The sequence below is a fragment of the Megalops cyprinoides genome, chromosome 10 (genome assembly GCF_013368585.1).
Source record: "Megalops cyprinoides isolate fMegCyp1 chromosome 10, fMegCyp1.pri, whole genome shotgun sequence".
Classification (NCBI taxonomy): Eukaryota; Metazoa; Chordata; class Actinopteri; order Elopiformes; family Megalopidae; genus Megalops; species Megalops cyprinoides.
Genome location: NC_050592.1, coordinates 9,326,711 through 9,349,645, shown reverse-complemented (window position 1 = coordinate 9,349,645; position 22,935 = coordinate 9,326,711). Strand labels below are relative to the sequence as shown.

Here is a 22,935-nt window from a genome sequence, read left to right as displayed (position 1 = left end):
CCTTTTGAGAAAATGTTCTATGGACAGATGAAACCAAAGTAGAGCTCTTTGGCAATGCATACCAGTGATTTGTTTATAGGCGATGAAATGAAGCTTACGAGGAAACCAGCACTCTACCTACAGTTAAATATGGCGGAGGGTCCATAATGTGGGGCTGCTTTGTTGCCTCTGGTGCTGGAGGCCTTGGACATGTTAACGCAACCTTGAAACCAGAGGATTACCAAGGCATTTTAGAGTGAAATGTGCTACCCAGTGTCAGAAAACTAGGTGTGGGTTGAAGATCATGGGTCCTCCAGCAGGATAATGATGCAAAGCACACATCCAAAAGCACAAAAGAATGGTGGAAAAGGGAAAACATGGACTGTTTTAAACTGGCCAGCAGTGAGTCCTGATCTCAATCCGATTGAAAATCTTTGGAAAGAGCTGAAATCCACTGTTGGGAAAATGAATCCTGTAAACATTCAAGAGCTTAAACAAACTGCAAATGAAGAGTTGGAGAAACTACCAGCAGACAGGTGCAAGAAGCTTATAGATGGCTTAAAGAGATGTTTAGAGGCTGTCGTTGCTGCCAAGGGTTGTGCAACCAAATGATAAGGAAGGGTGCCTTCAATGCTGTCCAGGTCACATTTTATTTTTGTTTGGTGAAATCACTACATGTAAGTTGAAAAGGCATCCTTTTTTGTTGAATGACTTTGCACATCCTATTAAAGTATTCTGATGATACAAAGTTGGTGCATTTCCGATTATTTCTCAAGATATTGTACATGAGGTACTTAGAATATCGGGGTGCCTGTAATGTTGACCAGAACTGTATGTCCTGTTAATTCACCCTTTACGGCTCTGCCTTAATGACTTCTCTTTTTTGGGTATTGCTTTCTGTATCTGTGGACCTTGCTTTGAATATTCACTCTCTCCAGCTGTACTGTGTCACCAGCTGTGTTGGCGTTCAACAAAAGGTGTCAGAATCACTGCGTAAAAACTCATTACGTTGTGTGGGCTGCCACAACTGTACTGAAAATTAACTTTTTTTTTTTCAGCAAATGCTTTTTGTGTTTATAGCTGCCGGGTCTCGTTTCAAAATGGACAAAGAGGGAGCAGAGGAGATAAGAGATGGGAGGGATGTATGTGCGTGTGTGTGTGTGTGTGTGTGTGTGTGTGTGTGTATGTGTGTGTGTGTGTGTGTATGTGTGACAATCCAAAGGTGAAAGGACAGATTTGTATTTTCTTCGAGAGAAAAAGGAGTGTGCCAGTGGAATGAACGAGGGAGTGCGCACACAAGGGGAGAAACAAAGACCGATGCAGACTTACTTTAGCAGACAGGCAATTGAGATAATTGAAGAAAATTACAGGGTGGGCAAAGAGAGGAGTGTAATTTCTCCAACAGATATCTTATCAGAAGGAACATTGTGACGGAGGGAGAGGGGGCCGGTTTCTAACTACGCAGACTGGACACCATAGCACCTGTAACTTCGGCTCTCTGCTGTTGGGAGTGGGGGATTACTGCAGTGCTGACAGGCCAATAAAGCTGTAGCATAGTGAGACTGCTCTTAATACAGAGTGTAAACTGTAGATTCGGCCGGAGAGAAGAGGAGGAGCTTCCACCATGAGTTGTGGGTGAGTAAATCATTTGTGTTCACTGTATGACCTGCCTAGGAGTTTTGATGCATCTCAAGGTCTGCTGCTCTGTCAGTCTCCTGCACACGCCAGTTAACTTTGTATGCCATGTTGACAGTCTAGGTTACTGAAAAATGATTTGCTAATCAAATTTCTGCAACTTCATTTGAATACTTGTCTTTGTTGTTTGGCAGTGTTGTGTATCTCTGTCTTTGCTTCTGTTCCTGGTGAATATGCCTGGCATGCGTGTTTCTTTGAGGTGAAGGGTGTAGGATCGTTTTTGATGTAGAATACATGCACAGCTTCCTGTATTCGGGACACACTGTCAAGAAGGGCAAGGGAGAAGGGGTCTAACTGTACTGATTTATCAAGCATTATTAGCAGTAATACTCTATACTAAACACTTAAAAAAACTACATTTCCCATAAACCATTTCAGATGCAACAGTGAGTAAGTTGTGTAAGTATATTTGGGAACTGGAGTCATAGTCCAGCTGATGTGGCCTTGCGGCCTTGACTTTTTCTCTGTAATGCATGCAAGAGGGGACAACATGAGAAACAGAAGCCGACTTAACATTACTCATGCAGCAGCTTATTTTGAAAATAACTCAAAATCAGTCTGATCTTTCTCTCCCTTCAGTCAAGCCATTCCTCCAGGTACAGCCACTGGCGCATGCACAGTGTACCGTGTGTACTGTGTAGACAATAGCAGAGGAGGGGGGGGAAGGGGAGGCTTGGTAAATGAGGAAGTTGATGAGTGCTGAGCTGAACGGCATCACGTTGAAGCGGCAAGTGTTCTCAGCCAGGGATAGGCAGCAAGACAACAGACGGGGGGAGTGCCAGTAGAAGGCAGGAGGGATAGACGGTAGGAACGGGAGGAAGGAGTAGGGTCGGTAGGAAATGGAGTGTATAAGATGGACATGAGGAGGAATGTACATTCATGTTAACAGCAGAGGGGAATTTGTCTTGTTGTAGGAGAACTTGACCCTTCGACGCAGTTTATTGCAGTGTAGCTATTAGTATTATTTACTGTTACATGCAGTGCTATTGCAGGACTCTCTCTCTCTGTCTTTTTCATACCCTTGCTCTTTGGGGTATTAGTGTATTGTGCATTGTATTCAATGGTGTTACACATGTAGTGTTATTTAGCACTGTGTGCTGGAGTGTTGATGAACATGGTCTCACAAATGATGGCAACTACCAGAGACTGACTGAAGCTGTTGTCAAGGGGTGTTTCTTGTTGAGATTTGGAGGGAAAAAGCAAGCTAGCAAGAGGTGGAGAAGGGAAACTCACTATAATTTCTTTATTTCGCATTGACTTTTCAGAAAAGCTTTTTATTTTTTGAGGGGTTGGAGGACAAGGGGTTGCCATGTCAGCCATTTTGTCTCTTTTGTTCCTGTCTGTCTCGCTTTCACTCTTTTGTGAAAGAAGCCACAAAAAGGAAGGAAGGAGAGCGAGAGAGTGTGTCAGAGAGAGAGAGAGAGAGAGAGAGAGAAAGAGAGAGAGAGGGAGGGAGGGAGGGACGGAAGGACGTCTTATAAGGGCTGACAGAAAGAGAGACATTTGTTTTTCAGGAGCTGAAGACCGTAAGGCTGTTTACATTTCTACCTGTTTCGAGAAAAGATGGGGGGGGGGGTTAGGGGGGGTGAGGAGGACAGGGCAGGTAGTGGTACGCTGCTGAGGGATGGAGACTGAGGGCGAAAACATTTTCAAAACGCTAGAACCATTGAGAATGACGGTGCGGGGTATAGAATGAGGGAGAAGCAGAAAGAGACTGAGACCGTCGTTAGAAACCGAGAGAGGGCCTAAAGAGGAAGAACGAGACGGGGGGGGGAGATACCGTAGCAGGTTGAGGCAGACAGAAGTAGGAACAGATGGACAGAAAATATTTTCCATCTAACACGCTTTTAAACGCAACAGCGTGCAATTCAGCACTTCATAGCATCAGAACAATCTACTGTATATTTACTGATAAGTAATTTACTGTTGAGTCATTCGTTCATCTTCAGACATTTTGCATTGACCATTGTGTGCATTTTTTTTTTTTTGTATTTTATACCACTTTTTCACCAGCGAGTGAAGGGGAAAAATGGTTCGGTGAGTTCGGTTGCTGAATTTTCGATACTGTGTGTGATGACTCTGCTGGTGTTTGAGCAGTGCTGATGGGGTGTGTGGTCCGCACAGCCCTGCTCCTCTTTCTGTTCCTCCTCTTTCTTTCCTTCCCTCAGTATGTTTTATATCCCTCTTTTCTCATTTCCTTTCAGTATTTTGTTTGTAATACTTGTGAAACTGTGTTAACCATAAACCCAGCTACTCGTTTCCTCTATGTTTTAATAGAGTTGCATGTTGGGAGTTGTAGTTCTCTCTTCCTCTTTTTTTTTTTTGGACAAAGGTTGATGATCTAATTAGATGTTTGGTTTAAAATTTCAGTCATCAAAAGGAGTTAAAATTGTTCTGCCACTATTTGATTAGATTTGTACATCAGGACAGATACAACAAATTATAATATCATAAATTATACATATGAATTATTATACATTCTTCTATATACTGTATGTTATACATAATAATAACAATTCTTGATGATAAAGTGCCAGTGATTGAAAGAAATTAAGATAACTTGTAATAGCTTACAAGAAGGATATACCATGAAATAATCAATGAGCTTATAAAAACTCATTTTATCTTCCCAGTGAGGGGAAGGTGTATATGTGCTTAGTTTGTCCTAGTTTGGGTCACTTTTAACTTTTGTCTCTCTGGTTTTGGGTGATGCGTAAATGGAATCAATGCTTGCCCATGGCTGCTTACAATATACAAAGTCACTGAGTCTGAATAACTGCACTTGCTCTCATCATAAGAGCTATAATGACACAGAAATACAGAAGAATATATTCTCAACTGGAGTTAATTCTGGGTGTAGAACCTACATGTCCAGAATTGGTTAGTATGGTGTGATGTGGTTAGTATGGTGTGGCAGGCAAAACTATACTCTATAAATCCTGTGCATGTTAAAGATACTCTGACACGTTTACAGTCTTGGAGCAGTTCAAAAAACACAGAGCGCTCAATTTTATCAAAAGCAGGGTGTGTTGCTGTAGATGGGGTTTGCATGATAGGTGTGATTGTGGGCATCTAACTCCAGGCGTGCTCTGCTCCGCAGGTGGTTCCACAGAGACCTGTCGGGTCTGGAGGCGGAGGCCATACTGAAGGCCCGGGGGGTCCATGGCAGCTTCCTGGCACGACCCAGCAAGAAGAACCAGGGGGACTTCTCCCTCTCCGTTAGGTACTTCACAAATACTCAGTATCACTGTGTTAATACCTGTCCCGTCTTTACCCCTGCCTCAGAACTGCTTCCAAAACAGAGCATCACAGTCCTGCTGTAGACTCATTTGCGCTGGGCCACTCAGCCGACGCTAACATATAGCGTGGATTTATCTTGGAGCTCTCTGTCACCGGTGTCTCGTAGAGCAGGCAGGGTGTTTTTTGCGGAGGGGCGCGTGTGACGACTCTGTGTGTGTTTTTTCTCCCAGGGTGGGAGAGATGGTGACCCACATTCGGATACAGAACACGGGGGACTACTACGACCTGTACGGGGGGGAGAAGTTCGCAACACTTTCGGAGCTGGTGGAGTACTACACCGTCGAGCATGGCACACTGCAGGACAAGGATGGCACCATCATCGAGCTCAAGTACCCTTTCAACTGCTCCGACCCCACCAATGAAAGGTAACGCGGAACAACCCCCTCTGTCTACGTGCCCAGCTCTGTCACACTGCCCCAGCATCAGTGTATTCAGGTGAATTTTGTGCATTGTGCCTTGCTATATGTAATAGTCTTTCAGTCTGACTCATCTGAATTGACCACCATGGAGGGGTGGATAACTGACATCTTTCTCCTTCTATAACGGCCAACTGCAATGTGTGTCTCAGCAGCACTTATTAAAATAATAAAGCATAGAATCGTTCACAATTTTGTGGATTTTGACACAGGGCAATATATGTTATTCATTTTTTGTTTTTTTACAGCTCAGTATTACTTATTATTATTAGTACAGCATTAAGTAGAGAATGAGAACATCTTGGGCGTGCTTTGCTGTTTAAGTTGATCTTGTGCCACGTCCTTCATCCTGGGTCATCTCTGAGAAAGGGCTGTAGGCATGCAGTAGTCAGCAAACTGCATGCCTCCATAGCCATTACATATAGTAAGCACCTGGCGTGCCACAACTGTAATTTATGTGGTACATTTTTGTATTGAGCTTTCATTAAGAGTATGATGTCACTTAACTCCTGACAGGTCTTTGGTTTCTGTTGTTCAATGCAGTTTGAGACAAACAAATCTCCTTGCTTTCCCTTACATTGTGCCATTAGCATGATTGTACTGCAGTAGTTAGACTTCATTGTCTAGATGAATTTAGGGAAAAAAAGCAGAATGCTTAGGTTGCAGAACTACTACTAATAATATATTAATATTATATATATATATATATATATATATATATATATATATATATATATATATAATGGCAAACAAGCCAGGCTCATCCACAAAGGTTTAAAAGGTCATCACAGCAGAAGACATGAAATGCATATCATAAGAGGAACAAGAACAGAGATATAGAGCCGTGCACCTGGGAAACCAAATACTAGAATATCGGATTACCCTGATTAAACCATAGAAGAATCACTGCAGATCACGGGGCACCCAAACGGTGCCAAATGCGGGCCGAAATTCATCCCAAGTGACCACTTTCACAGGCCTCTTAATGGAAAAGCAGAAAGGAATAAGATGTAATCGTTGCTGGTTCTGTCCATGAGGCACTGAGACAAAGTGATGAAGGACCTGGCTGCATAACCAGACGTTTGCAGTTTTAAGTCCCAGGTGGGGTACTGCTGGTGTACCTGTCAGCAAATTTCTGCTTCTGAATTACCCCGACTAAATATATCCAGTTGTACAGATGGGCGATGCATAAAAAAATGTAAACTCCCTCACCCTGAGAGCTCATAACCAAAGCAAATGGATAAAAAAGTTTATTTGAGATACGTCTTTGATCCAATGACTATCTATTGTCAATAAATATTAGCAAAAAGATGAACTGAACTGGGGAGTTGCTTCATCTGTTGGGACAATACAATTTACACAATGAAAATACTGTTGTATGTGGAAACTTTGAACCTATGGCGGTTTTATTTTTATATATACAATATACACATAGTACAATACACTTATAATCAGCATCAAGTGCACATAATTAGACATAAGCTGTACTCTATCTTTCCTGTGCCCTCCATCTCCCCCCCCCCCCTTTCTCTTTCAGTTTGCTGACTTCCCTTTATTGCTGCGGTTGGAAACTTTAGTTTTGACACATTTGAAAGAAATGACCAGTCCCTCTTGTCTTCCTCTGTCCTAATCCCTCCCCCTTTCTTTCACCCTTCCTCATCTTTCAGTCGCTCTTTTAAGCTCGGTCTAGACCTCAAAATCCAATGCGCAATTGTGATCAGTCGGTCAGAAAATGTTTAAGTTTGGCACGGTCAGACCCCTCCGTTACTTTTCACAAATTTATCAATGATGAATGGAAAGGGGAGGAGTGAGAAATTGTGTTTAGCACAAAAGCAGGGGGAGGGACTGTTGTAAGATTAAGGAGTGGTGACTTTTGGTGTGAAGGATAGTACACTGGACCACACATCTCATTGGAGTCAGAGGTCAGCCCTGAGTTAGCCCTGAGCAAAGAACTTAACTTCAGTTTCTACAGTAAATGAACATTAATTGGCGAAGTATGAGACTATAATCATGTACTTCTTCATGGGTATTATGTAAAGCTGGATACAGAAAGTCAATGGCTGTAGGAGAATGAGATAAATTAAAAAGAACTCTTAAAATAACAGTTTGTGAGGTATATGTATTTAAGTTTAGACAAAGAGAGGAGTTTTGGCTTATAAAGAAGTGAACTTGAAAGGTCAAGTCCTCTGAAAGGACTGCAACATTTCTGTTCCTATTATCAGGGAAAAGTACAAAATTTTGCAACATATGTTAGGGAGAAAGACAGCTGGTAAGGCATATTTAAATATTACATATATTTAACACTAGCAACAAAAACCTTATGTCTTTCAGATTTTTACAGCCATTTCTGTATGGTAAATCCTAATTACTTTCATTTATTTCTATTTTGGTTATGGCGTGCGATGTTTCTAGGCTGCGTCTCAATTCCCCATTCGGATATTCCACATAGAAGTGTGTGTAGTACCAGCCCAGCACCAACGAATCTGATGTTTCAGATTAAAAGTAAATTATACGAAAGGCTGTTGAGGTTGCTGTAAATGAAAGCAAAGGCTGCATTAAACAGAGAACCCAGAGATAGGATCGCCAAGCACAGGCACATTTTACTGCATATATTTTTGTTCATTTGATTTTTTGAAAAGTATTTTGCTTGTTCAGCTGTCTACCCAAAAAAACAGTTGCGTGTGATTTATCGAAAAGAACAGGCACATTCTACCCTTTGTATGTGAATCAGAATAAATCTAAAAAAAAAACATGGGTGATTTAAAAAAAAAGTGACAGAAGTTTTGAGAAGTGGCCATGGGGACACGGGTACCACAGAAACTGAGGGGCATAAAAAAGAAAAAAAAGGAAAGAGATTATGGGGAGGGGGGCTATAAATATCCTCTCGAGTCGTGAAATCTTGACATCAGAATTTTCCGACCGCAACACAGGAAGTTCAGATGAAGAAATAGAGAACTGAGCCTAAATTTAAACAACACTTCTCTGTATGCGTATGCATATGTGTGTTTACTCGCACACTGTACACAGACTATGGGCTGTATCAACTGTTGAATCACACCTATAATCCAGAGGCTTTAAAATGCAACACATGGCTTTGGCTCCAGTGTTTCCCCAGATCAGGTGCATTTCTAGCTATTGAAATGATCAGGGGCTAAGTCAAATTTGCCTGGGGCTTGTCTTTTTTTTTTTTTGAAGGGAGATCGGCATTGGTAGGTTGGGGAGGGGTTATATCTACCTTTATAATAAATAAATATTATCACACCTTCGGATGCTGCAAATCAAGTTCCGCTCTGTTACACAGTCTGTCTGTCTGTTTTGCTATAAACACCTCCTTTTTCAGGATGAAAATATTCGGGGCTAGGCTTAAAATATTCAGGGCTACAGCCCCGAATGATCGGACCTAACGACGCCACTGCCCCAGATGCATATATTCTCAATTTATCAGTCAAGATCACTATGTTCACTTCATTATGTAACATTTAAGTAACCAAACTCTGGTGTATCTGTAACACACCACAAATGGTAGAAGTGGATTACATCATTTGCACATTTAACAGATGGTCATATCCAGTGCAACTTACAATGTGAGAATACAAATGCATCTAAAAATGTCACAGGAATAGCAGTGCATACAGAACGCAACAGAATCACATTTGAATAGGTGTCAATCCATCACACAGATCTGTGCTAGTGCTATTGTAAATACATTTAATTGCTACAACAAGGAAATATTTCAGTTGTAACCCAGGAATGGCCTGGCCAGCCTTCAAATGTGGACATGATCATGTGGCAATCTAAATACGTTCCTGTACCTTTTATTGTAAATGCAAAAAAGCCGGGGAAAGGTTGCACTAATTGTTGTATTAATTCCGCGATTGCCTATTGGTAGATGGGAAGAGGCCATTGGGGAGGCCTGGAATCTTAATGTTCTGAGTCAACATACACACGCACTGATTGAAAACATCAGGTCTACAGTGGGAATACATTCACACAAGGGCATCAGAGACTAAGCACGTGCTGAATAATGCTGCACAGAGCACTATGTTGCACATAGGCAGCAAAGGCCTTTCAAAAGCAACTGAACCAACACAAGCTGGGGCAGTGTTTTGTTAAATGAGTGTTCATGGCCTGATGTGCTCTGACACAACATTACATTACATTACATGCATTTAGCAGGTGCTCTTACCCAGAGCGACTTCCGGCACAATAGAACATAAAAACATTTCCGAGCTAGCTGGGAGGCGAACCCAAAATCTTCTGTAGTCAGATGCATTATCCATTGAGCTACTGGCCCACCATTGTGTGCGATATGTATCTCATATGCAGAGAAGGGCGTACCATGCATGCTGTGTTCTGCACTGGGTTGGTCCTTTGGCAGATGTGAGATGGCATGGGCTGCAGTAACTCGTGGGCGGTTCCGTGTGTGATGGTCCCATGTGAACGCTTTGACGAGCCTTGTGATGGAAAAGCTTCTTGACCGTGCAACACTACAAAGACAGTGTTCTCTCCTCACACATTGCGCCTTACTTTGTGTAAAATTAATGCCTAATATTTATATGTGACAATGCATAGTCACATGTGACATGTATTTGGTTTACTTTTTTTTTGCTATCCAGGAGAATACATGCTCGCTACATGCAGTGCCTCTGGAAGAACAGAATAGAAAACTATAATATAAAAGAGAAATAAAAAAAAAAACCTCTTATGATATTGATGCCACATGTCAGCATTCCTGGCAGCAAATTTACAGAACAAGGTAATGATGGCGTTAATTGAAAAATTGACCCTTTAGCAATTAGCCTAATTTAATTTCAAAATATGTTTGAACATTAAAATGTCATTAGCACCCCAGCGTTATGTGGAGTTCAAATATTGCGGACAAAGCCATTTGTTGCAGTTTTAATACCTCTTTTTATGTATCAGTACTGGAGTCAATTCCTCAAAAATCTCATGAATTTCATCTCCCTGTAATCAATTCAGTTTCAGTCCCGCAGAAGTCAATTGAATTCTTTTCAGTCCCAATTTTAAGAAATAAAATGCCAAATTCAGTATTCTCCCCCCAATAATTCCCATAATTTAATTCTTTTGTGTTCTTCAACTTAAACCCATAGGCAGGTCCCAGAAGTACTCCCTTTAGCTCTTACAAAAAATGGATCTAAAATGGACTAAGTTATAAGCCTGTAAGAAAGTGTATATCAGTACTTAATGTCGCATCAACCCATCATTACGAAATGCAGAAAAGGACATATAATAAGTTATACTTTTATAATTATTTAATCCATGCAGGTTTACCATTATTTCAATACTTTGTCTGACTTAAAGTTCTGTTACAGAGGAAAAAGTGATGTCTTTTCCTTTTGTTTTATTACCTCTTTCACAGCAAGTAGTCCATTGTCCAAGGTCAGACAAATTGCAACACTTAGGTCTACCGGTACATTGTTAATCTCTTAGATCATCACATCTGATAATAATCAATTCTTCGAACATAACACTAGACAAGTTGCAATGCTCAGGTCTAAAAACATTTGCAGAGGATGCTGCTACAGCCAGATACTTTTTGGTCTTGCATTTTCCAAAAAATTCAAGAGATCATTTGTTAATAACATTTGTTAAAATATTGCTCATTATCATTGTCATAGTTCATAATTATTGTTAACATCAAACCTACCATCACCCAGTCTTAATTAGGCATTACAGATTCTGTTCAATGTCATTCTGATCACATTCCTAAGACAATGTTTACCCGCTCACCTTACAAACATCATCCATGTATCTGCAGTACATACAAAAAGCTACAAGAAAGTGCATTGAAAATGAGTTAACCATTCACCATGGTAGGGCAGATTTGGAAGAAGCAAAGTGATTAAAAAAAGTGATTTAAGTCACCTACCAGTTAATTAGTTTTATTAGAACTACTGTATGTACATGTAATGTCACTGTTCAAGCACCCAGCTATACTGGAAATATACAAATGCGTGTTGAAATGATTAAAAAGCACAGCCAGGTTTAAATGCAAAGAGCATTAATTCCATTAAATACAAAATAGCAGTTCCAATTCCAAAATATTCTAGTTCCAAAATATGCAATTTGCAATATCTGATTCAAGATTTAAATGTCTAAATTCCAATCCAATTCCAATTCCATTGCATGAAGATTTTTTGAAATTCTAACTGATGATAAACTGTGGTAAATTTGCGAGTGATTTCAGGAAATGTCCTATGAGTCTCATTATTTTGGGTTTTATACTAACCATTCTCTTGTTGATAGACTTGTTAAGCTTATTGAAAAAAATGATGTTTTATAAAATATCTGCATGTGTTTGTTGTTAACTAACTATTGAAACTAAATAAATATTGCTTTTGTTCCTGAGTGCTTTATTTCCCTCAGACAAGTTATCCTGACTATCAGCATTCTGTCTGTATCCCTGCCAGCCTGTCTGTCTGTCAGTCACATTTTACTTAAAATACCCCAATTTTCAAAATACCTATCAATTAACAACTGATGGCATCCTTAATTTAAAAGATTTCAAAGCTCCACAGAATGTTGGGACTTGTCAGTCAATTAATCTCATACTGTATGAACCCTGGTGCCAGTATGTATGTACCATGCTAACCGTGTGTTCTAACTGTATTAACCCCCGCTCTGCCAGGTGGTATCACGGTCACTTGTCTGGCTCAAATGCTGAGAAGATGCTTGGGGAACGGGACGAGCCTGGGACCTTCTTGGTGCGCGAGAGTCTCTCCAAACCCGGGGACTTCGTTCTCTCTGTCCTGACAGAGGAAAGGAGCAAGGGCCCAAATAGCCCAAGGAGGGTCTCTCACATCAAAATCATGTGCCAGGTAAGAGAGAGAGGGAGAGAGCATCTGTGTATGTGTGTGTGTGTGTGTGTGTGTGTGTGTATAAGAGAGAGTGTGAATAATCACATCTCAGAAAGTCCCCTCAGTGTGATGTGGTTTAAAGAACAGCAAATGAATTGGCTTGGCATCTTGTAGTTTGTATAACTGGTATTATGACTGTGCTACTGCCATGACGTGCTGCAAATTACTTTTTTTGGTCATCGCTGATAAGCAATGTCTATTTTTTTCAAACTTTATGCAGATTCACAGTAAGATATTCTTCATAGTTTGTAACTGACGCAAGTGAAAAGTAGAGATAAAAAGAGATCCTGTCCAGCTCTTTGTTTTATGTGCCTAAACAGGAAAAATGTGTGCGTAATTAGGGCGTTTGTATCAGAAGGCCAAGTAATTAGGTCAACTTAAGCACTCTGTTAACCTCCCAAAATTAAAAGAGGAGTTTGCAGGCGTGTGTTCTGGGGCCATATTCATATTAATTACATTTTTTAATTTTAACACTTAAATGGCTTAAGATGTGCGTTCTCACCTAAAAATTCCACCTGGGAGCATAATCATAAAGCGTCTGTGAGAGACTTGGAAAAAACTCTCAGATGAAAAACAAAATGTGCCACATGTTGTTGCTAGGAAAACGGTTTTTGTCCGTCTTTATTTGAAATTTTTTGAAAATTGTATCTGCTGTACAAGTAACAGAATGAGGCATGCGTGTGCATGGATACAAAATAAGTGGTTCAAAAAAAAAACAGAGTAGAGGAACATTGCCTAACAAATGTATGTAATTAATTACACATATCCTAAACTGTGCATTTTATTTATTTTGGATCTGACACATTTTTACAAAGAGGTGTGTGGTTAAAATGGAGAGCTACAATTATCCATGAAAATTTATGAATAAAGTGTTCACACAAGGGCGTAAGTTTTAATAACATTACTGTTGCTTATCAATATTTATCAAGATTTAAATTTTCAGTACAACAGATTATATATTCCAGATCAAAACATATTACAACAATAAGGGATGAAAAACCTACAGTAAATGTCTAAAATGTTTGAGATGCAGTACATTTATACAATATGGTTTTAAATGACTTCAGAAAGATTGGTGCAAAAGGAGAAGGGCATATCCCCATTAAAGTAAAGTATAATGCCTGGATATAACTTTTTTACTGTTGCACTCCAGCAGTTACAAACTATAGGCCAAGTTCAGGCTAATTTTGGAAAAAAAAATGACAATAAATTAAAAACGTTTTGTTGCATTTCAGTCATTACAATGTTATATTATTAATACACAGACCATGAAATTAAGAGATTATAACATTTTGAAATATTATTGTGTGGTTATAAAACATTATGAAATAATAAAGAAACAGGACAAAATACATGATGAAGAGCAGGTTTTGCAGCTCTCTATAGGAAATCCTGATAACATGATGGGAAATTTATTTGAGTCAGTCACATTATACTAACACTATACTAACCATCATTAAAAACACATTTTGCTATTTAAATCCAAACAGAGTCCTCGGTTGACATGGATTTGATCCATTTACAAGAAAATACATTGCCTAAATTGCATTTTATTATCACACCTCCATGGCAATAACTATCAGATAAGTCTTTCCTGATGCATATTTGTTTTATACTTTTGTACAAATTTCAGAATAATCTTCAACCACAAGGGAAGGAGGGAAAGTGCAAATGCAGGGCAGAATATTCTTGATTTACTTTCAGCTTTTTATAAAAGTACTTTTCTTTTTTTAGTGAGGATCTCTTTGGGACAAAAAATTCAAGATCCTAGATGGGTTTTTCGGTTTGTTTTGTTTGTCTTTCTACGATTCTAAGTTGCTATGTTCCTTTATTTGCTGGGAGACGGTATCTAAATGGTTTCTATTATTAAAAATGCAAGTTATGCAAGTGATGCCCGTATTCTCCTATTTACAGCGGACGACAGGTTATTACACACGAAGAATCTTGGCGTGTGGTCTTTGAATGGAAGTGTAATGCCAGACAGCACTCATAATTACACCAATTAGGAAGGTCATCATTAGAGAGAATTGGTTCTCCGTTAATGGTACCTGGTTAAAAAATATGTAATATATCCATCAGGAGGGTCATGCTAGTCATTAGTCAGCCTTTTTCTATACATTTAATTTGGTCAAATAAAGAGTTATAATTATTGTTCTTGGGATTCAGAGCATTGATTTTCACCCGATTTTCAACTGCAGTGATAATGATAATAGTTAATGATAACAATGATAATAGTTAATAGTTTATAGATAATATTTAATATATACAACATTTATTATTAAGTAAATGTATAGATTAGACGATAAATACATTTGTACTATTTCATGTATAAGCTTTATATATTTATATCTAAGCATTTCTTCATATCTAATCTATTGATTTATGAGGGGAAATTGGATATTTTCCCAAGCATGGTCCTCACCACAACTCTGCTGACTGGGTAAGTGGTAGAAAAAGGGCTAAAAATTGCATCAGTAGGACAGTAGCACTTAGGTAAGAGACTACAGTCCCCATTGTTACATCCATACTTGATCATGGGGAGCATAATTTCATAAATGCACATTCACAAGCCTCCCCATGGCCTGCTTACCAAGAGTATGAGACATGCACAATCCCCCTAAAGACTCAGAATTGAGCAATATTTCTAAATGAAACTCATCAGTAAGAACAATTACCCATGTCTGCTTGTTTTTTTGGGTACAGATTCTTTTTTACTCACAGATGTTACAAAGGGAACAGCTGGTTTTAAAACAATCCCTTTTGATAATTAGACCATATTAAACATGTTTTTGTGCTGTGCATGGTACCAATATTTTATTACTAAATTGAGAAAATGGTTAACTTTTGTTCTTTTTAAATGAGTAACTTTCACTTGTGTTTAAACATCAACTTTTAAGCAGGCCTTTATTCAAACTTTGACCAGCGTCACCCTTTAAAAACGGTTCTTTTCAGCATTGTTTGAACCATGTCTCACTATTCTCAGTACCAAGTCCTTATGAGCTCCTGAAGCACTATGAAACCCTTTCCTAGCTTATAAAGATATTGTTTTAGATTATAATGGAATGCATTGGTATAACTCACTAACTGATTATTATAAAATTGTGTGTGAGTATGTGTGTGTGTGTGTGTGTGTGTGTGTGTGTATATATATATATATATATATATGTATATATATACATACATATAATATGTGTGTGTGTACGTCTGTGTGGTTTTGCACAAAAATGTGTGCTGTGCATGTATGTATAACATATGTGTGCTTACTTGTAATGATTGTTGTGTTCCTATAAATACTTGCATACGCATATACAACTAGTGGGTGTATGTATGGCCTAATGAATGTCTATATGCATGCATGACTGTGTTTGTGTGCACATAGAAACAGTTTATCTACATGTTTGTGCTTGCGTGTAATAAGCGTGTCTGTTTTCAGAATGATAGGTACACCATAGGTGGGTCCGAGATGTTTGACTCACTGACAGACCTGGTGGAGCATTTCAAACGCAAGGGTATTGAGGAGATGTCTGGGACATGGGTGTACCTCAAACAGGTGAGAAACTCCATCAATTATGCAACTCCATCCCAGACTGAGCCATGTATTAAAATGGACTTTGCCTCAAAGTTAACAATAATAAATTAAGAAAATTCTTGGTCACTAACACTCATGCTTTTATAAGGGTTTGTTGTGCTCAGTGCCATGTGCATTTTTCCCTATTTTCTAAATTGTTTTTAATGTATTACTGATATGTTTGCCTTTTTATACCAAGAGAAGACAGAATAGACAACCCTAACCCTAACCCTAACCCTAGTACAGACAGTAAAGTTGTATTCATTCATTCATTAATATGTGCAGAGCTAAGTGACATCGTCTCTTGTTCACCTTTTTCTGCATGTACTAATGACTTCCTCCTCATACTTTCATCACCCCATCCTCCCCCCCCCCCCCCTTTCTTTAGCCCTACTACTCCACCAGAGTGAATGCGGCGGACATCGACAGCAGGGTACGAGTGCTGGACAAGACGACAGACGGAGACGAGGAAGGAGGAGGAGAGAAAAAGAGCAAAGCTGGCTTCTGGGAAGAGTTTGATGTAAGTGGGGCGGGGGGGTGAAGCAGAACTGCATGTACACTGAGAGAGAGGAGGGGTCCAACTAGTGTTTAAGTTGTCATCACCAAGTCTAGAGACATTGTGAGGTATGCAAAGCAAGACATCTTAAGATGTTAAAAATAGACTATAGGCATGCAGTGTCTAAAAGACATCACAAGGGGTCAAGTAAAGGTATTGCAAGGATACAGTATTTTTAATGTTTTTAATGATAAAGATTTATATAACATTAAACAAGTACAGTGTGTTGACAAATGCTTATGGATTAAACGTTTTCATAAAGTGTATCATTAACTTCAGTAAGTGTATGTTTCAAGTGTATTTTTCAAGACCAAAAAGGTACAACGAGGTATGTCTTTAAAATTTAAATGAATTGCTGAGACTTACTGAAAATGCAGTCCTTACCTTAAGTGGTCTGTGTACATCTATGTACATGTACATGAGTTGGTGTTCACAGCTCACGCCCATATGAGCCATATTTTTGACAAAAAGGTGTGAATATGCGTTACTGTTGATGTCCGAGAGGGAGGGTGAAAATGAGGTGTCTTTGGTTTTGGAGGTCTCATGATAGCTCCACCTTTGAAAATCGAGCATTTTACAATTTTTTTGTGTGGTATGTATATGTTTTTGCAGCATTGCATAAGGTACTGTATCTCAGTATTAGAGATGATCCACAGACAAGTTGTGAAGTGTGTTTTGTTGCCATATATAGTCACACACCATACCCATATCTAAATTTGTGACTGACAAGGTCATGCATCACAGCAGCCAAGCTGCCAGTAGTGAACACACATTAATTTTGTCAAACAATTACTTCCAATCTGATCTTGATCTTAGGACCTTTACCTTTCACAAAAAGGTTGCAATCTTTGGTGGCTGTACTGCATATCGGTGAATACTTTGTGCCTGAAATCCTTTTGACTGTCACTTGCATAACTCTACAATCTAGCAAATAATTCATGTATATAATATGCATAATAATAAAACACTTTTATTTTTAGTGTCTGCCAAATAAATAAATGTAAATGTTTTACATTTTAATTGGTTTCCTGGCAGCCGTATTGCTAAGGGTTGGAATACCATAATGTGTTACTATAATGTGCACCATAATTACATTATTTTCATGTTGCATCTAGGGTAATAATGTGTTAGTGAGTTTGCTAGAACATGTGCTTTAATAGCCTCACTGCATAAACTAATGTTGTACCAGTTTTGCCATCCCTGCAATGATTAACTTGTCTTGCTCATATTTTTTTCAATAATTTTGCATGCTGGCCAGTGTTACGAATTAAATTAAATGAACTATCATCTGAGTCAACTGAACTATCAATGGTTTAGTCTTTGCAATGTGTGATGATAATTATTATTTTATATTCTGAATGTGTATACATCAGAAATGTAACATTGTAAATGCTGAGTGTTGCAGTTTTGACAGACAAAGGTCTTGCCCCTAGATAAAATCAGCCACATGCCAAAGCTGTGAATTTTCCACTCAGTGTCCTTCCGTATGAGTATGTGACGAATTTGCACTTCTTTAGGTGTTGTTAGTATAGCCGTAGTTTATACTTTTATTTTTTTTTACAAATTATTTGACGTTTCCATCCACCGTATGAAGTTGCTAAATACAAAGCAATACAATATACATACCACAAAGCGCTTAAAAGAGTATGTTCAGACCTGGTAGAGAAAGGCACAGCTGCTGTTTGCATTGCCAATAAATGAAAAGAATAAGACTTTCTATCAAGCATATTAGCTAATGTTATTTCTGCACAAAACTATATTGTTAACAATGCAAATTATATGCCACTTATTTTTCTGACTATAAAATGAACCACTTTAATTGGGACATATAGTATTGGGTTCACCCCTAAACAGTATGCAGGTAAGTTGCTATTTCTTTATCTCCTCATACAGAATGCTTCAAATCAATGAACGTGTCATCCTCTGCCTAACTGACCCAGTACGTGAGGCAGCCATTTTCTTCCCTTAACAGCATGCGAAATGGGGGTGTGCTTTAACAATTTGCAGCCCCCAGCCTTCAGGTCGTTAGCCGCTGCTCCGAGAGATTGAGCGTGAAAAACTGTCCTTTAGGTCCACCTTGTGGTAGAATTTGATACTGCCGTTATTGAAAAGTCACGGCATCTTGTGCTACTTTTCTGTACTGAGACGTAACGCCTCTCTCTCCCTCTCTCTCTCTCTCTCTCTACTCCTTTGTGATCCATCTTTTTGATCTATCCATCCCTCTATAAATACCCTCATTTTTTTTCAAATCCACCTGTTTCATGTTATTCCTGCTCCCTTTCTCTTTGACCTTCCAGTATCTTCAGAAACAGGAAGCAAAGGTGAAAAAGAGCCGAGACGAAGGAATGAGACCAGAAAACAAGAGCAAAAACCGATACAAGAACATTCTTCCCTGTAAGAGCAATTTTTTTTTTTTTTTTTTTTTTTGCAATAGTTTACTTGCAAGTCATTACTGACATATTCATATCAACATATGTGCACATACAGTACCAGTCAAAATTTTGGACACACTTTATTATATTTTTTATTTATTTTTACTATATTCCAAATTTTAAAATAATAGCAAAAACATCAAAACTATGAAATAAGTCATAGCTACACTCTCTTATATTTTAGATTCTCCAAAATAGCCAAACAATATATTAAATTATGTATATAATATATAATTTATTTATATATAATATATATATATATATATAATAAATTTAAAAAAAATTTGGAAAGCAATTCATACATAGACATCGACTTCATGATTTATATTTGTCTAAGAAACAAACTTCAAGCATTTAGACATAAGTCTAGATCAAAATGTCATTAAATGCATGTTTCCCATTATCTTAAATCAAGTGTGTCCAAACATTTGACTGGTACTGTATGTATCAGTCTCCCTTGCACCAACATCCAAATCGTTATAAAACTGGTAACAATCGCTTTCTCCACTCCTTCATCCCTTCTCTAACCATTCTTGTCCATCTTGCTCTCCATGCTGCCACTTGGCCTCCTCTACTTCCTCTCTCTCTCCAACTCCCAGTTGACGAAACCAGGGTGGTCCTGGAGTCTGGAGACCCCTCTCTTATTGGCTCTGACTACATCAATGCCAACTACGTAAAAGTCAGTGCTCTTTATTTTCTCATTACTCATAAATCATATCTATCATATCAGGATCATCATCATCATTAATCATTATTTTCATTGTTATCAGCTTTATCCTCATATTCTGAATCGGTAAAGAAATTACTCTCGATTATTGCTGCTCGTTTAAGTTGAATGGATACACTTCTGTATTATTGTGCTGGAAGTCGCTCTGGATAAGAGCCTCTGCTAAATGCATGTAATGTAATGTAATTATCAAATCAATGCAGAGAAAATAAACATTGTCACTGTGTTTTAATTGCACTTGTATGTGCTCTGTATCTCAATACCTGTGACCCCTTTTCCCCTCTTCTGCTCTGCAGAATAAACTGAGAGAGCCTGGAGACCAGAAGGTCTACATCGCCACACAGGGTTGCCTTGCCACAACTGTAAATGATTTCTGGCAAATGGTGTGGCAGGAACAGACGCGAGTTATCGTCATGACAACAAGGGAGGTCGAAAAGGGAAGGGTCAGTATCTAAAGATGCAAGGAGTATGATTGTGATGCGTTTCCTGTTTTGTGTACAGATTGAAATTCTAATTCAAATGTTATAGTACAGGATGAGTAGTTGACAGTTGAAGTACTCTTTGTAAGTCTACCTTTTTTCTCTCTCCACAGAATAAGTGTGTTCCATATTGGCCAGAGCTCGAGGGCTCCAAAGAAGTGGGCAGGTATGTGGTTACCTGTCATTCAGAGAGAGATGCCATCGACTACAAGATGCGAATACTGGAAATCACACCTCTCGACCAGGTACATATCGACAGTTATCATTACCTGACTTAACAAATCACATTCTTATGACATTGCCGTGACATTTTAGCAATGTTGCCTCCTCATTTTGGCAAAGTAATGACAAGCTTATAAAATGGCTGGACATCAGCAACAATCTCATCAATATCATCGATCAAAATATGTAAAAAAAAAAAAATAGTTGAGATAATAATTTCATGCCGTACAGACCCTATTGTGCTAACCTACTGGCCTCTCCCTTGCCTGATATGGTCACAGTCAGATGCACCCCGTGAAATCTGGCACTACCAGTACCTGAGCTGGCCGGACCATGGGGTGCCACATGAGCCCGGAGGGGTGCTGAGTTTCCTCTCACAAGTCAACTCCAAACAGATGGAATTCCCTAACGCCGGGCCTATGATCATACACTGCAGGTAACCATGAGCTTCAGTCTTCACTTCCCAGAACCCCAGCAGGTCTGGACATGCTCTACTGTACATGATTATGATCATGCAGAAAGAGGTGATTATATATAAAATAAAATTTCAAACCATAAAAAGTTTGATATTTGTTTGTCCATCTCTCTGTGTTAACTCCCTTTAGTGCTGGAATAGGCCGAACTGGCACCATAGTGGTGATTGACATGCTGATAGAAACCATCGATACTAAAGGTAGGTCTGTTGTAAAAATTATTGTTGTGATAACCCTTAACCTGAAATATGTTCCAACCATCATGCACAATATTAACTGTCACCACTGGATTATTATAATACCATCTGTGCCTTTTGCAGTTTTGCCTATACATTAAGCCACAATTTCTTCTCATTTCAAACGGGAGAGGTGGTGAAATCGGGCTATGAGTTGAGTCCTGATGATGGTTATGGTGCTGATTCCCTCAGGCCTCGATTGTGATATTGACATCCAGAAGAGCATTCAGATGGTGAGAGAGCAGAGGTCGGGTATGGTGCAGACAGAGGCGCAGTATAAGTTCATCTACCTGGCTGTCTCTCAGTACATCGAGACCACCAAAACCAAGATGCAGGCCCTCGGGGTGAGTGTGGAAGGGAGCGAAAAAGCAAGAGAGGATGAAGGCAGAATCTGAAGGTTTAGTGAGAAATAAGTTGAGGAACAATGTACCTGTTTTTGGTTGTGACAATAAGCTATTGAGTTAAATGTGAGCTCATGTGAGTTAACAGGGCTCATGTCGAAGCCTAGGACCATTACAAAAAGGCAGTTTTTCTCTAAAAAAAATACCAAAAGACATATTTTAAAAGAGAGTTAAATTGACTGGGAGAGAGAAAAAGCAAGAGAGGCAGAGAGAGAGGATGGGAATGAGAGATAGAGATAGTAGAATAGAAATTGAAATTATAGCATAAAAATATCCATGCTGATGTACTGCATAGACAAATGAAATTAATTGTTTAACTCTTTAACTACTTTTTAAAACTAATTTTCTTCTCTATGTGTGTGTCCAATTAGAACACCGAGACAGAGTACGGCAACTTGTCCCTGCAGCCGAAACAGAAAGCCAGTCGGAAGGTCTCCAAGTAAGGCTCCTGCTGTGTTATTGTGCCTAGTTAATATTTTGATTTTTTTCTCCAACTCTGCAATCAATTACCCTTCAGTTCAAAGTTCTCTGAGTCACTGGAGATTTATGCTTACATAAGCAATTTGGAAAGTCTAACAGGATTATACGATCTCTGCCAGACTGCAAACAGTGTATTTAACTGCATGCATTCTTGAAATCAGACCCAAGCCATATGTGACCCCTCCAGCAATCCCAATTAATTTCAAGCAATATTCAAGAAGGACATGGCTTTCATTCTACCCTATACTGTTGTCTACCTTACTACCCTATCCTAAATGATTGTTGGGTTCTATATAACTAGATGTATGGATATAAAGCTACACATATGAAGTACAGAAATGCAGTACAGTTCAAATATGGTGGACTGGAATAATGAAACAATAAAAAGATTATTTAATACTGGTAATGCAGTGATACGTCTAGATCACATTTTTTTCCATTTGCATTCTGTCTCCTTCAGGAATAAAGAAGACATATATGAGAACCTGGGAGCAAAGGGCAAGAAGGATGTCAAGAAACAGAAATCAGAGGAGAAGAAAAGTGGTTCTGTGCGAAAGAGATAATGAGTGAAGAATGAGCTGCTGTACCCTGTTTTAAACTACGACCATCTTTTTGCCTTCATTTTATTATTTTTATCCACTTTAAATAACTCCATATTTTATTTAAAAACTCTTTATTTGATATGACCCTCCAAAATTACTAATGTATATTGAATGTGACTGAGAAAAAAAACAAAAACAAGAAGTTTGTTATATGCCTTCTTCTGTACTCCGTTGCCATGGCAGCAAAAACGTCTGATGGTCAGCATGTTTTGGTTCATGCAGACATTGCCAGCGATGAAAAAAAGAATAAAGTATAAGAAATGTATGTGGATTGTACTTTTTCACTGAATCAATGAGATATGGATGTTAGTACCTTCATCCTCAGACACCTGCAAAAACAATAACACATATAATATAATGCTTACAATGTTACTACAATACACACAGGATCACAACGCAACACACACACACAGTTAAGCTCACAAACAATAGTCTTATATTCCACAGTTTAAGCATGGTCTCCCTGTTGAATATGCTGTTTAATTAGTGGA

At 38.8% G+C, this 22,935-nt stretch overlaps 1 protein-coding gene across 4 annotated transcripts; it reads left to right on the top strand.

Moving 5' to 3' along the window:
- Window positions 1-1,265: 1,265 nt before the first annotated feature.
- Window positions 1,266-22,675, top strand: ptpn6 (protein tyrosine phosphatase non-receptor type 6). 4 transcript variants are annotated; one of them, XM_036538180.1, is made up of 16 exons: window positions 2,219-2,270; window positions 3,688-3,711; window positions 4,775-4,897; window positions 5,145-5,339; window positions 12,040-12,229; window positions 15,702-15,818; window positions 16,225-16,356; window positions 18,690-18,786; window positions 19,424-19,503; window positions 19,848-19,994; window positions 20,144-20,275; window positions 20,534-20,688; window positions 20,858-20,925; window positions 21,154-21,305; window positions 21,734-21,801; window positions 22,303-22,675. In XM_036538180.1, the coding sequence occupies exons 2-16, from the start codon at window positions 3,704-3,706 to the stop codon at window positions 22,403-22,405; spliced, it is 1,767 nt and encodes a 588-aa protein (XP_036394073.1). In that variant the 5' UTR covers window positions 2,219-2,270; window positions 3,688-3,703; the 3' UTR covers window positions 22,406-22,675. The 4 variants fall into 4 exon arrangements, with proteins under 4 accessions (XP_036394070.1, XP_036394073.1, XP_036394071.1 ...); XM_036538178.1 differs by lacking the exon at window positions 2,219-2,270 and adding an exon at window positions 2,386-2,478; XM_036538179.1 differs by lacking the exon at window positions 2,219-2,270 and adding an exon at window positions 3,169-3,200.
- Window positions 22,676-22,935: the final 260 nt, after the last annotated feature.

What these genes read in the sequence shown, in the direction of transcription:
- ptpn6 (XM_036538177.1), top strand. An exon ending in TCCGACCCCACCAATGAAAG is followed by an intron (nt 5,340 to 12,039) that starts GTAACGCGGAAC and finishes CCGCTCTGCCAG; the next exon opens with GTGGTATCACGGTCACTTGT. An exon ending in GCCAGTCGGAAGGTCTCCAA is followed by an intron (nt 21,802 to 22,302) that starts GTAAGGCTCCTG and finishes TGTCTCCTTCAG; the next exon opens with GAATAAAGAAGACATATATG.